Source organism: Aethalodelphis obliquidens, unplaced genomic scaffold (genome assembly GCF_003676395.1).
Source record: "Aethalodelphis obliquidens isolate GAN/ISIS:26980383/991018 unplaced genomic scaffold, ASM367639v1 scaffold11, whole genome shotgun sequence".
NCBI lineage: Eukaryota > Metazoa > Chordata > Mammalia > Artiodactyla > Delphinidae > Aethalodelphis > Aethalodelphis obliquidens.
Window position 1 is genome coordinate 18,894,153 of NW_020837955.1, and position 11,794 is coordinate 18,905,946.

The 11,794-nt window shown below is 38.9% G+C and overlaps 1 protein-coding gene across 10 annotated transcripts in view; it reads left to right on the forward strand.

The window, feature by feature from the left end:
* Nucleotides 1-11,794, forward strand: part of BTRC (beta-transducin repeat containing E3 ubiquitin protein ligase) — a 184,703-nt gene that overhangs the window by 110,878 nt on the left and 62,031 nt on the right. For all 10 annotated transcript variants that reach the window (XR_003433896.1, XM_027112353.1, XM_027112348.1 and 7 more), the window contains one exon: nucleotides 4,818-4,907. Coding sequence is in view for 9 of the 10 variants with exons in the window: in XM_027112353.1 (XP_026968154.1) it covers nucleotides 4,818-4,907 (90 nt within the window). In the remaining variant the exon portion in view is untranslated. The remainder of the gene's footprint in view (nucleotides 1-4,817; nucleotides 4,908-11,794) is intronic.

Here is an 11,794-nt window from a genome sequence, read left to right on the forward strand (position 1 = left end):
TTCCTTTGCTGTGCAAAGGAAACCATAAACAAGATGAAAAGACAACCCTCAGAATGGAAGAAAATATTTGCAAATGAAGCAACTGACAAAGGATTAATCTCCAGAATTTATAAGCAGCACATGCAGCTCAATATCAAAAAAACAAACACCCCAATCCAAAAATGGGCAGAAGACCTAAAGAGACATTTCTCCAAAGAAGATATACAGACTGCCAACAAACACATGAAAGAGTGCTCAACATCACTAATCATTAGAGAAATGCAAATGAAAACTACAATGAGATATCATCTCACACCAGTCAGAGTGACCATCATCAAAAAATCTACAAACAGTAAATTCTGGAGAGGGTGTGGAGAAAAGGAAACCCTCTTGCACTGTTGGTGGGAATATAAATTGATAGAGCCACTCTGGAGAACAGTATGGAGGTTCCTTAAAAACTAAAAATACAACTATCATATGACCCAGCAATCCCACTACTGGGCATATACCCAAAGAAAACCATAATTCAAAAAGAGTCATGTATCACAATGTTCATTGCAGCACTATTTACAACAGCCAGGACATGGAAGCAACCTAAGTGTCCATCAACAGATGAATGGATAAAGAAAATGTGACACATATATGCAGTGGAATATTACTCAGCCATAAAAAGAAATGAAATTGAGTTATTTTAGTGAGGTGGATGGACCTAGAGTCTGTCATACAGAGTGAAATAAGCCAGAAAGAGAAAAACAAATGCTGTATGCTAACACATATATATGGAATCTTAAAAAAAAAAGGTTCTGAAGAACCTGGGGTCAGGACAGGAATAAGACGCAGACGTAGAGAATGGACTTGAGGACATGAAGAGGGGGAAGGGTAAGCTGGAACAAAGTGAGAGAGTGGCATGGACTTATATATACTACCAAATGTAAAATAGATAGCTAGTGGGAAACAGCTGCATAGCACAGGGAGATCAGCTCGGTGCTTTGTGACCACCTGGAGGGGTGGGATAGGGAGGGTGGGAGGGAGTCACAAGAGGGAGGAGATATGGGGATATATGTATATGTATAGCTGATTCACTTCATTATAAAACAGAAACTAACACACCATTGTAAAGCAATTATACTCCAGTAAAGATGTTAAAAAAAAAATTGTGTTGTCGGGACTTCCCTGGTGGTCTCGTGGTAGAGAATCTGCCTTCCAATGCAGGGGATGCAGGTTTGATCCCTGGTCCAGGAACTAAGATTCCACATGCCGCAGGGCAACTAAGCCCGCACGCCACCACTACTGAGCTCGCGCGCCTCAGCTAGAGCCCCTGTGCCGTAAACTACAGAGCCCACGCACTCTGGAACCCGTGTGCCACAACTACAGAGCCCACTTGCCCTGGAGCCTGCGTGCCACAGCTAGAGAAGAAATAAAACCCACACGCCACAACTAGAGAGAAGCCCACACGCCGCAGTGAAGAGCCTGCATGCCACAACGAAAGATCCCACATGCCTCAACGAAGATCCTGTGTGCCACAACTAAGACCCAACACAGCCAAAAATAAATTAAATAAATCTTTTTTTTAAAATTGTGTTGTCTGTACATGAATAGTGTTTGTGGTATTAGCAGTTGCAAAAGAAGTACTGAACCTGAGTCCAGAATGTATTAGTACATGTCCCAGTAGTGCCTGTACACTAATGTCAAATGATCGTTTATTCTTTTAAAATATGTGTTTGAAATAATTTCAACTTAAACAATATAAGAATAAAACAAATGGATAAATTTTTAAAAGTTTAACTTGTTTAAATGGAAAACCAAATTTATAATGTTATTTTTCTCTATTTTCTTAAATTTTCTTGTCTATTTACTCTTTTCCAAAGAATGATAATTGACCAAAAATGAATTACTTAAAATATCTATGCATCCATTGCTAATATAAATAAATACATAAATGAATAAGTAAACAGACGGGAAGAACTATAGCGCTTCCTTAAGAAGAATTCCAATTAATAGATGTAGATGGAAAGAGAAATTTAAGTCACCATTAGAACACCACAGTAAAAATTACAACAGGCAAGATCCACCAGTATGCTACAATTAGCAGGCAAAAGTTGAAGCAGAAGCAAAATATTTGCATAGTCTTCAAGTATTTCCCACAATATATTTAGTAATTTCTAAAGGAAAAATAATAAGCTTATAATAGAGAATCTTGGCAGGCACAACCTTAGGCAAGTGGTCAAGGTTAACATCACCAGAAACACTCAGCAACATACCTCTTGACTTGATGCATTGAGAAGGGCATATCACCTCTGTTGTATCCTTCCCAATAATGTATAACCTCAGTCTGATCATGAGAAAACATGAGACAAACCCAAACAAAGGGACGTTCTGTAGATTAATCAGTACTCTTCAGAAGTGTCAGAATCGTGAAAGACAAGCAAAGACTGAGGAATTGTCACAGGTTAGAGGAAACTAAGGATACACAGCAACTAAATGCAATGTGGGATCTTGGATTAGATCCTGAACAGAGAAAGGATGTTAGTGGAAAAACTGGTGAAACTCAAATAAGTTCTTAACTTTATATTGTACCAAAGTTAATTCCTTAGTTTTGATAAATGTTCTGTGGTTGTGTAAGACATCAACATAAAGGGAAGCTGGGGGAATTTCCCTGGTGGTCCAGTGGTTAAGAGTCCAGCTTCCAATGCAAGGGACGCGGGTTCGATCCCTGGTGGGGGAACTAAGATCCCACATGCTGCAGGGCAACTAAGCCCATGCACTGCAACTATTGAGCAAGCCCACGTCCTGTAACTAGAGAGCCCACGCGCTGCAACTACAGAGCCCGTGTGCCACAACTAGAGAGGAGCCCATGCGCCACAACTAGAGAGGAGCCTGTGCACTGCAACAAAAGATCCCGTGTGCCACAGCTAAGACCTGATGCAGACAAAAATAATAAATAAATAAATATTTTTAAAAACATAAAGGAAAGCTGGGGAAGGGTATACAGGAACTCATATCTATTTTTGCAACTATTCTGTAAATCTAGAATTTTAAAAACTTGATTCTTTCCTATTATTGGTTATAAGAGATCGCCCACATCTTAAGATTTTTCTCTTTAATTTCAACACACATATTTATAAAAATAGTTCTCAAAGAGTGTTCTTAGACCAGCATCATTAACATCAGCTGGGGACTTGTTAAAAATGCAGATTCTCAGAAGCTCTGGGGGTGGGACCCAGCGATCTGTGTTTTAACAAGCCCAGATGATTCTGACATGCACTATTGTTTGAGAGCTGTTACATGTACTATCAGTAAAAACTTAAGACTAAAAGGAAACATTTTAATTAATATATTGGCAAGTTTGATTACAATAAATTATAACCAGTGTTTTTTTTTTAATTGTGGTAAAATACCTGTAACATAACATTTACCATCTTAACTATTCTTAAACATACAATTCATGATATTAAATACATTCACATTGTTGTGTAATAGTCACCACCATTCATCCGCATAACTGTTTTTAAAAAAATTTTTTTAATTTTATTTTTGGCTGCATTGGGTCTTTGTTGCTGCGCGCGGGCTTTTCTCTAGTTGCCGCGAGCCGCGGCTACTCTGTTGTGGTGCGTGGGCTTCTCATTGCAGTGCCTTCTCTTGTTGCCAAGCACAGGCTCTAGGCACGTGGGCTTCAGTAGTTGTGGCTCACGGGCTCTAGAGCGCAGGCTCAGTAGTTGTGGCGCACTGGCTTAGTTGCTCCACGGCATGTGGGATTTTCCCGGACCAGGGCTCGAACCCATGTCCCCTACATTGGCAGGCGGATTCTTAACCACTGCGCCGCCAGGGAAGTCCTATCCACATAACTCTTAACGTCTTGTAAAACTGAAACTCTGTACTCATTAAACAGTAACTCCCTATTCCCCACTTCTCCCAGCCCCTGGCAGCCACCATTCTATTTTATGTTTTGACTATCTAAGTGGAATCATACAGTGTTTGTCTTTTTGTGACTGGCTTATTTCACATAGCATACCGTCCTTAGGTTTCATCCATGTTGCAGTATATGTTAGAACTTCTTTCCTTTTTAAGGCTGAATACCATTCTACTGTATGTATATACCACATTCAGATGAATGCTTATCCATTCATCCGTCAGTGGACACTTGGGTTGCTTCCACATTTTAGCTACTGTGGATAATGCTGCTATGAACATGGATGTACAAGTATCTCATCAAGACTCTGTTTTCAGTTCTTTTGGGTATATACCCAGAACTGGAATTGCTGGATCATATGGTAATTCTATTTTTAATTCTTTTGAGGAACCGCCACTATACTGTTTTCCACAATGGCTGTACCATTTTACATTCCCACTAACAGTGCACAAGGGTTCAAATTTCTCCACATTTTCACCAACACTTGTTTTCTGGTTTTGTTTTGTTTTTTTTAATAGTAACCATCCTAATGGGTGTAAGGTGGTATCTTATGGTAGTTTTGATTTGCATTCCTCTCATGATTAGTCATGTTGAGCATCTTTTCATGTGCTTTTTAGCCATTTGCATATCTTCTTGGATAATCTCTGTTCAAGTCCTTTGCCCATTTTTGAATAACTGACACCCCTACCTTTCGTATATACAGTAAAGTCACTGCTGCTCACATACTTGTTCATGGGCACATCAGTGGCACTTCTGGGCTCTCACTTTCTTTACTTCCCCCTGTCTACCTTGTCCCGCAGCTCCCATAAATCTGGTATTTACACATAGGATCTATTTGTGTGCTGATTTTGAGAAATAAGGCAGAATTTGAAAACTACACGACAGTATTTCAGTATTTAAACCTATTTCCAAAAAATTCTCTTTACAGACCTACAACAGCTGTACCAGACTCTGCTTAAATCAAGAGACAGTATGTCTAGCAAGCACTGCTATGAAGACTGAAAATTGTGTGGCCAAAGTAAGTAATATTACACATCAATATATATTATACCACATGATAATAATGGTTTATCTATAGACATCTTTACTCAGTATTGCTATTAAAGACTATTATAGGATTTTAAAATATTTATTTTATTTTTATTTATTTGGCTGCGCTGGGTCTTAGTTGCGGCATGTGGGATCTTTGTTTTGTTCTTTTTTGTTTGTTTGTTTTTTTGCTGTACGCGGGCCTCTCACTGCTGTGGCCTCTCCCGTTGGCGGAGCACAGGCTCGGGACGCGCAGGCTTAGCGGCCATGGCTCACGGGCCTAGCCACTCCACAGCATGTGGGATCTTCCCGGACCAGGGCACGAACCCGTGTCCCCTGCATCGGCAGGCAGACTCGACCACTGCACCACCAGGGAAGCCCCATACAAGCTTTTTATCTTTAGTTGGGCATGCAGGATCTAGTCCCCTATCCAGGGATTGAACCCAGGGCCCCTGCATTGGGAGCACAGAGTCTTAACGGCTGGACCACCAGGGAAGTTCCTATTATAGGATTTTTAAAAAGAATGTAGGAGGCATCATTTTATCCAAAGCAGATTGCAAGTTGGAGTTTCTTTCTCTTCAGTTGCAGCAGAATTTTTTGATTATGTGTTCTGGTCACACTTTAGTCTAATCCACATTTGTTGCTTGACACTAGTTATGGATTATTACAGATAAGATTTGTGTGGGACTTCCCTGGCTGTCCAGTGGTTAAGACTCCTTGCTTCCACTGCAGGGGACACGGGTTCGATCCCCGGTCGGGGAACTAAAGAGCCTGTGTGGCGCGGCCCAAAAAAAAAGATTTGTATAAAAAAATATACAGTTATTCTCATAAGTTTGGTGGTGGTTTTAAAATGTAATAAGTATAGAGTACACCATTGTAGGATTGTGAAATATGCTATAGAAAATCCAATTATTATATCACTATTATTTATTGAGCAGCTATTGATAAAAATACCGCTTTTGGTGATCTTGATCTAACTGGACAAGTATGTTTAATCACGTATATGGAGCTTCTTGTTTCTTATATATAAATGTGTGCCATATCTATAGCCTAAATACAAAAATAATCTTATGTATTAGAGATCTTACAATCTAATAATTGTATCAACTATGCCTCACGTTTTCCATCTCTAATTACTCAGGAACTTTGACCGAAATTTAGATTTCAGCCATTTAAATTATTCCAGGAGTAAGTAAGAGTACAGTACGGGCTCTGTTTCTAGACTTCTACTTTGCATATCTGCAAAATTACTGCCTTTTATAACTATTCAGGGATTTGTCACTTTTACAACATTCCCAGCTTTAACTAGTTTAATCTATTGTCTAATCTAGTGTTTAATCTATACACTCAGGGTCTCTGTTACTGTTATTATTAGAGCCAGGCCGGTATCATGTGTTTACAAAAATCAAGGAACAGCAATTTTTTTTTTTTTTTTTTTTTTTTTTTTTTTTGCGGTATGCGGGCCTGTCACTGTTGTGGCCTCTCCTGTTGTGGAGCACAGGCTCTGGATGCGCAGGCTCAGCGGCCATGGCTCATGGGCCCAGCCGCTCCACGGCATGTGGGATCTTCCTGGACCGGGGCACGAACCTGTGTCCCCTGCATCGGCAGGTGGACTGTCAACTACTGCGCCACCAGGGGAGCCCCAGCAGCAATATTTTTTATTTTGTTTTATTTCTTAAAACATGAAGTAGTTTCAGTTGATAAAGGACATACTTTATCAACTGAAAATATATCATACAAAATAGAACCATTGGAAATGATCCATGTAAGAAATGTCAGAATTTATTAAAAGTTATAGTGAAAAAAGGTAGAGTTAATCAGTTCAGTTCTTAAATTAGAATGTCTTAATAATTTACTGCAAAATATGAATATTATAAATTAACGTGTATTTATTTTTCAGTCATACAGTCACAACTAGCCAAGTGCTGATTGACCCTTCTTTTTATCTAGCATTTGTACATTGAGGAGACCAATAATTTGGGCCTTTGAAAATAATCTTTTTCCTTTTTGGCCATGCTGTTCTCAGTTTCATCACAAGTGGGTGACTTCTGGCTAAACAAGGTAAAATCTTAGCATGAGCACCGATCCAAGGACAGGGTGACGATTTTAATGAGTTACATTGAGAGCTGGCCAAGTGAGCATCTGTTCCTTTTGTTTCTCAATACTTTGTAAGCCAGGATTTCTAAGCTACATAGCTATGTTGGTGTATGTCTGTATGATGGTTTTATATTTTCCTCTACCTTCTACTTTAGCGGTGCATGGTTAGAAATCTTGTGGCATCTGGCACAATGGTATAATTTCTTCTATGCTCTTGAGTGAGGAAATAAATTTGCTCATTGCTGCTGTTTCCGTTGCTCTCAAATGGTGACCCTCTCATCCCATTCTTGCTTATTTTAGCATTATTCTGCCACCTATATCCTTTCATCATCTCCTTAAACACCCTAATTTAATAATGATTTCTATCATTTCCTAGTTTAGGAACCCACCTAACTTTCTGATTCCTTTTATTGGCCCATCTTCATCTTCTGGTTCATTGCTTCAGATCTGAGCCAAATAATCAGTTGGTCAATGGCAAATAAAAACATGTAGCTGAAAATTCTCTTTCTTGCAACAGTCTCCAGTGAAGTGCCAATAACATAGGAATAGGAAGAATTTTCCCTTTTTTATTTACATATGTTATGTGTATCTCATGATTCTGTGCTGCTTCTACTGGTCTCATTTATTGCTTGCCCTTTGAAAAGTAATGACTTGCCATTATTTTTGTAGGTCTGTAAGCTTGTCCCTATTTCATGCTCTTCACCTTTAGCCCTTAACTGGATAGTTTCACCTACTATACTTGATATGGCTGCATTGGTTTTTAACTTGGTACAAGTATGTGTTGTTGATTCAGATTGTGCTCCAAAGTGGCCTTGAATGTCCACCTCCATGGAGAGCCGCTATAATATGGTGATATCAACCATTTTGGTCCTCTAGTTCAAAACAACTAATTCTGATAGGTGTGACTTTGGTTTGGGTAGAGATGGTAATTAAAGTCTAAGACCTTATTATTGAAAACTGTTTATATAAGACATTAATACCAGTTAGTCCCTTTAAAAACAGCAATCCTGTTATGTTTGGACCCCTATAATATGTTGTATGTGACTTCTTTGCCAGAGATATCTTAAAATAAATGTTTTATAATAGGTGTATGAAAAGAGACCCTTAGTCCTCTTTAGAATACAAGAAGACAAAGTTGTAAGGCAAACTACAGCCACCCTCGGTTAATAATCTTCTGAATCTCTGACTTGAAGAATGAGTCTTAAGAAAATATTTTAAAATAAAAATGGAGGAAGGGTCATTTTATAGTATAACTTAATCCAAGTAATATTTGGAGGCATTGAGATGTTTTTTATTTCTTCCAAAGCCTTCCTTCTTACTAATTATAGCCCTGTAGTTCATGAGGTTTGTGTTTGGAACATGATAAGCTCTGTGTTTATTGTAGCTTTAAATGGACAGTCATTATTGACCTCCAACTTAATCTTTAAAATCAATAATCATGTTGTACCTAATTGTCAACCTTCATGATGTTTTTTAATTGGTAAAGAAAGCTTACTGGAAAAATAAAGAGCATTAATTTTTGTTATATTTTTATTGACTTCAAGTATTATTGAAAATTTTTGTTTTCAGGATTTTCCCTAATTTACCCTTACACACACACATACACATACAGTTAAAACTGAGTTGTTTTTGAACACATCTGCCTGGATTCCTGCCTAGGTCGGAGAAGTTCTGCCTCTTTATATTTAGAAAATAAACCCCTTCCATAGTCCTTTGTAGATGTGTTCTGTATTGTAGTTGTTGTTGTTTGTTGTTATTGTTTTTTACTTTAGACTAATAATCTTTTTGCAACTGAGACAGAAAAATGTGATGTTCCTTTCCACTCACTCCAGATTTTGATAGAAGACTTGTTTTATTTATTTCCAAAATTATATCCGCAGGAAACAAGCTGTTTAAATTCAGATTATGCTGAAGCAAAATGGTCCTGGTATGAGAAGCAACGTGCTGTTTTACGAGCACAGAGTCCCCTTTCTCATAACTGATTGATAGTAAATATTTTCCTGAAGAATTATTGCCAACCATGAACAGTGCAACTGTTTCACTTTTTTCCTGTGCTACTTGCTGTACCAGCCATTGTCGGTAATTAAGATCTACAATTCACAATGCAGACGTTTGCACTTCCTCTGGGTCTGTGCTATTTATAAGGCATTTCAGCTGTTCAGAGTTTCTTTTGAGTTTTAAACTACGTGTTAACAGACTTCTTTAATATACTGTTCCACAAGTAGCATGTCAGATGGTCCATTCTGCACACAAGCTTCTCTGTTGGTTCTAAAGAATAGCTTTGTGGAGAATATATTAAGATTTAATAACCATATCATTGAGGCTGATGTGGTTGGAAAAACTGAAGTATAATGTTTTATACATTAGGCTTATTGCTGTATTAAAGAGGCAGGAATTAACTTCAGAAGTAATGTTTTTTCTTCCATCTTTAAATATTTATATTAATTAGTGAATGTTAATGGGGGTTACAGAGAGGTTCTGAGAAATACTAGTACAGTGACTTTTCCAAGCTCACTTTGAAGTAATAATAGAATCAAGAATCCTCATTATAGACAACAGTTTGTGTGTTTGTCAGATTAAGGATATGAGAATACATAACCTTCTAGATGTGCATGATATTTAAGAATACAAACATGGGGCACCAAAATGGATCAGCAGATTGACTGCACATTTGTTGTGTAATCAGCTTCAGGAACCCTAAGTAGCATATGCCACTGGAGGGGAAAGTGTAAATAGGAATCCTGGTCTGTATTAAAATTGGTAAAATTCAAAGTCATTTTCAACCATTTCAGCAAAGTTAATTAAAAAAAAAAAGTTAGGACCCCAGTGAGAATCTTCATGAATTATAGTCTAGATTCACAGTAAATACTTGAACAGTCTCCTTGCTACTGCTCTCATTGTTAAACATACAAGAAAAAGGAACAAGAAACTGAAAGCTGTTAACAAAATATGTTAAACTTTTGCCCTGAATGGGGATCAGACTGACTGTTTTTAAGTCTGAAGTCAGAGGCATTGATTCTGCACATTGGCCGCCAGCATCTTCCAGCAGAGCAGATCTGTGGAGAAAGGCAGGACACAGGTTCGGTGCTGATTTCTTGATGGCTCCTTGAATAGACAGAGCTTATAACAAAGACTTTCCAAGACAGTTTTATTTGCCAAAACCTAAAACTTTCTGTAGTTCTTTTGAACTACGGTGTTTCTGTAAACTTTTTCCCTTCAGTGAACTCTTTATGAGCCTTTTTTTAGATAGCAGCAGTGGTTCAACTGTTGGGAACCACTGATATATCTAACTGAGGTGCTTCAAGATGCTAGAACCTATTCACATTTCTATCTAGCCAGGGAGCTAATAAGATTGAGTTTGTCTTTGTGGGTTGATCTAGATTAGCATGAGATGAGCCCAGTCATTGTCTCCCTCAGTGAAAAAGGAAAGGTTGGGAGAGAGTGGGATGAAGGAAGAAAGTTTTTCATGAAGAACTGACTGCAGTATTGCCTGCTGATGCATGTCGGATAACCCGCACCAAGAGATCACATGGCTTCTCCAAAAGTCAAACGATCAATTCGCCTCGTTTTGGCTCTGTACTTAATGCACAAACAGTGCGATCTGCGGGGCTGTAATTGCATTGTTAGGGCCAAGGAACAAGCCTGTGCCTTTTCAGCAGACAGCTGGCAGGGAGAGAGGCATGTTGTTAGGAAAGAGAGAGGCAAGGCAAATAAAATTACTGCTAACGCTCAGAGATCGGCAGGAGTCCTACTTGCCTAATCTTACCGGTGGGAGCAAGCGGCTGTTGTAATCCAATTATAGCAGCATAAGCAATTTGTTAGACACTCCGCATAATGTAACAATTTCCCAATAAACTCTGACTTGTAATAACGTCGGCAAGAGTCCGCATAAATCTGCCCGAATGGTGGGGGCTGGAGCGTTAGGCTGGGGGCTTGTAATTGGCGCCATCAGCACGTTTTGCGGAGTGCAGTATGGTGCAGTCTTTAGTGCAGGAATTTTAAGGAGAAAAGCGTGGCACACGTTTCTTAGAAAAAGAAAAGTGGTCATTAAAGGGGGAGCAGCAAGAAGGGCATACTCTTGCCTTCACATTACCTAAGAATCTTAGTATAGAAAGAAAACAGGAGGAAGCCATGTTTCCTTCTAATACTAAAAAGGGGAATGGGGGTAGAATGTGTGGATTAAATTCCTTTATTTAAAAGGCATCAGTTTCCATTATTTATACCCTCCTTCTCCAGCCCCCCAAAATGCTGTTCAGGCAGCATTTAGCTAACATTTTTACAAAATGTTCTCAGCTAGGCAAGCCTAGAAATGCCAAATTAACATATATTTTCTTCTAGAGTTTAGCATTTTCTTTACAACAGGAAAATATATTTTCTTTGTGCCCAGGACAAATCTTTTAAAGATATTATCTCATTGACTATCAAACCTTTGTGTAGAATTCTGTCTTCTGCTTTAAGAAACCGTCTCTTACTGAAGGGTTTAAAACCCAGATTGTTGTTTGCTTAGCTGGCTTTATTATGCTTCTTATTTTCCAATTCTGAAATATATTGTGAATTTCTGTGATACTAGGATTAATAATCCTTCTTGTTGATCACTTACATTGTATAAGAATACAGTTTTGGGGCTTCCCTGGTGGCACAGTGGTTGAGAGTCCACCTGCCGACGCAGGGGACACGGGTTTGTGCCCCGGTCTGGGAAGATCCCACATGCCGCGGAGTGGCTGGGTCCGTGAGCCATGGCCGCTGAGCCTGCGCGTCCGGAGCCTGTGCTCCACAACG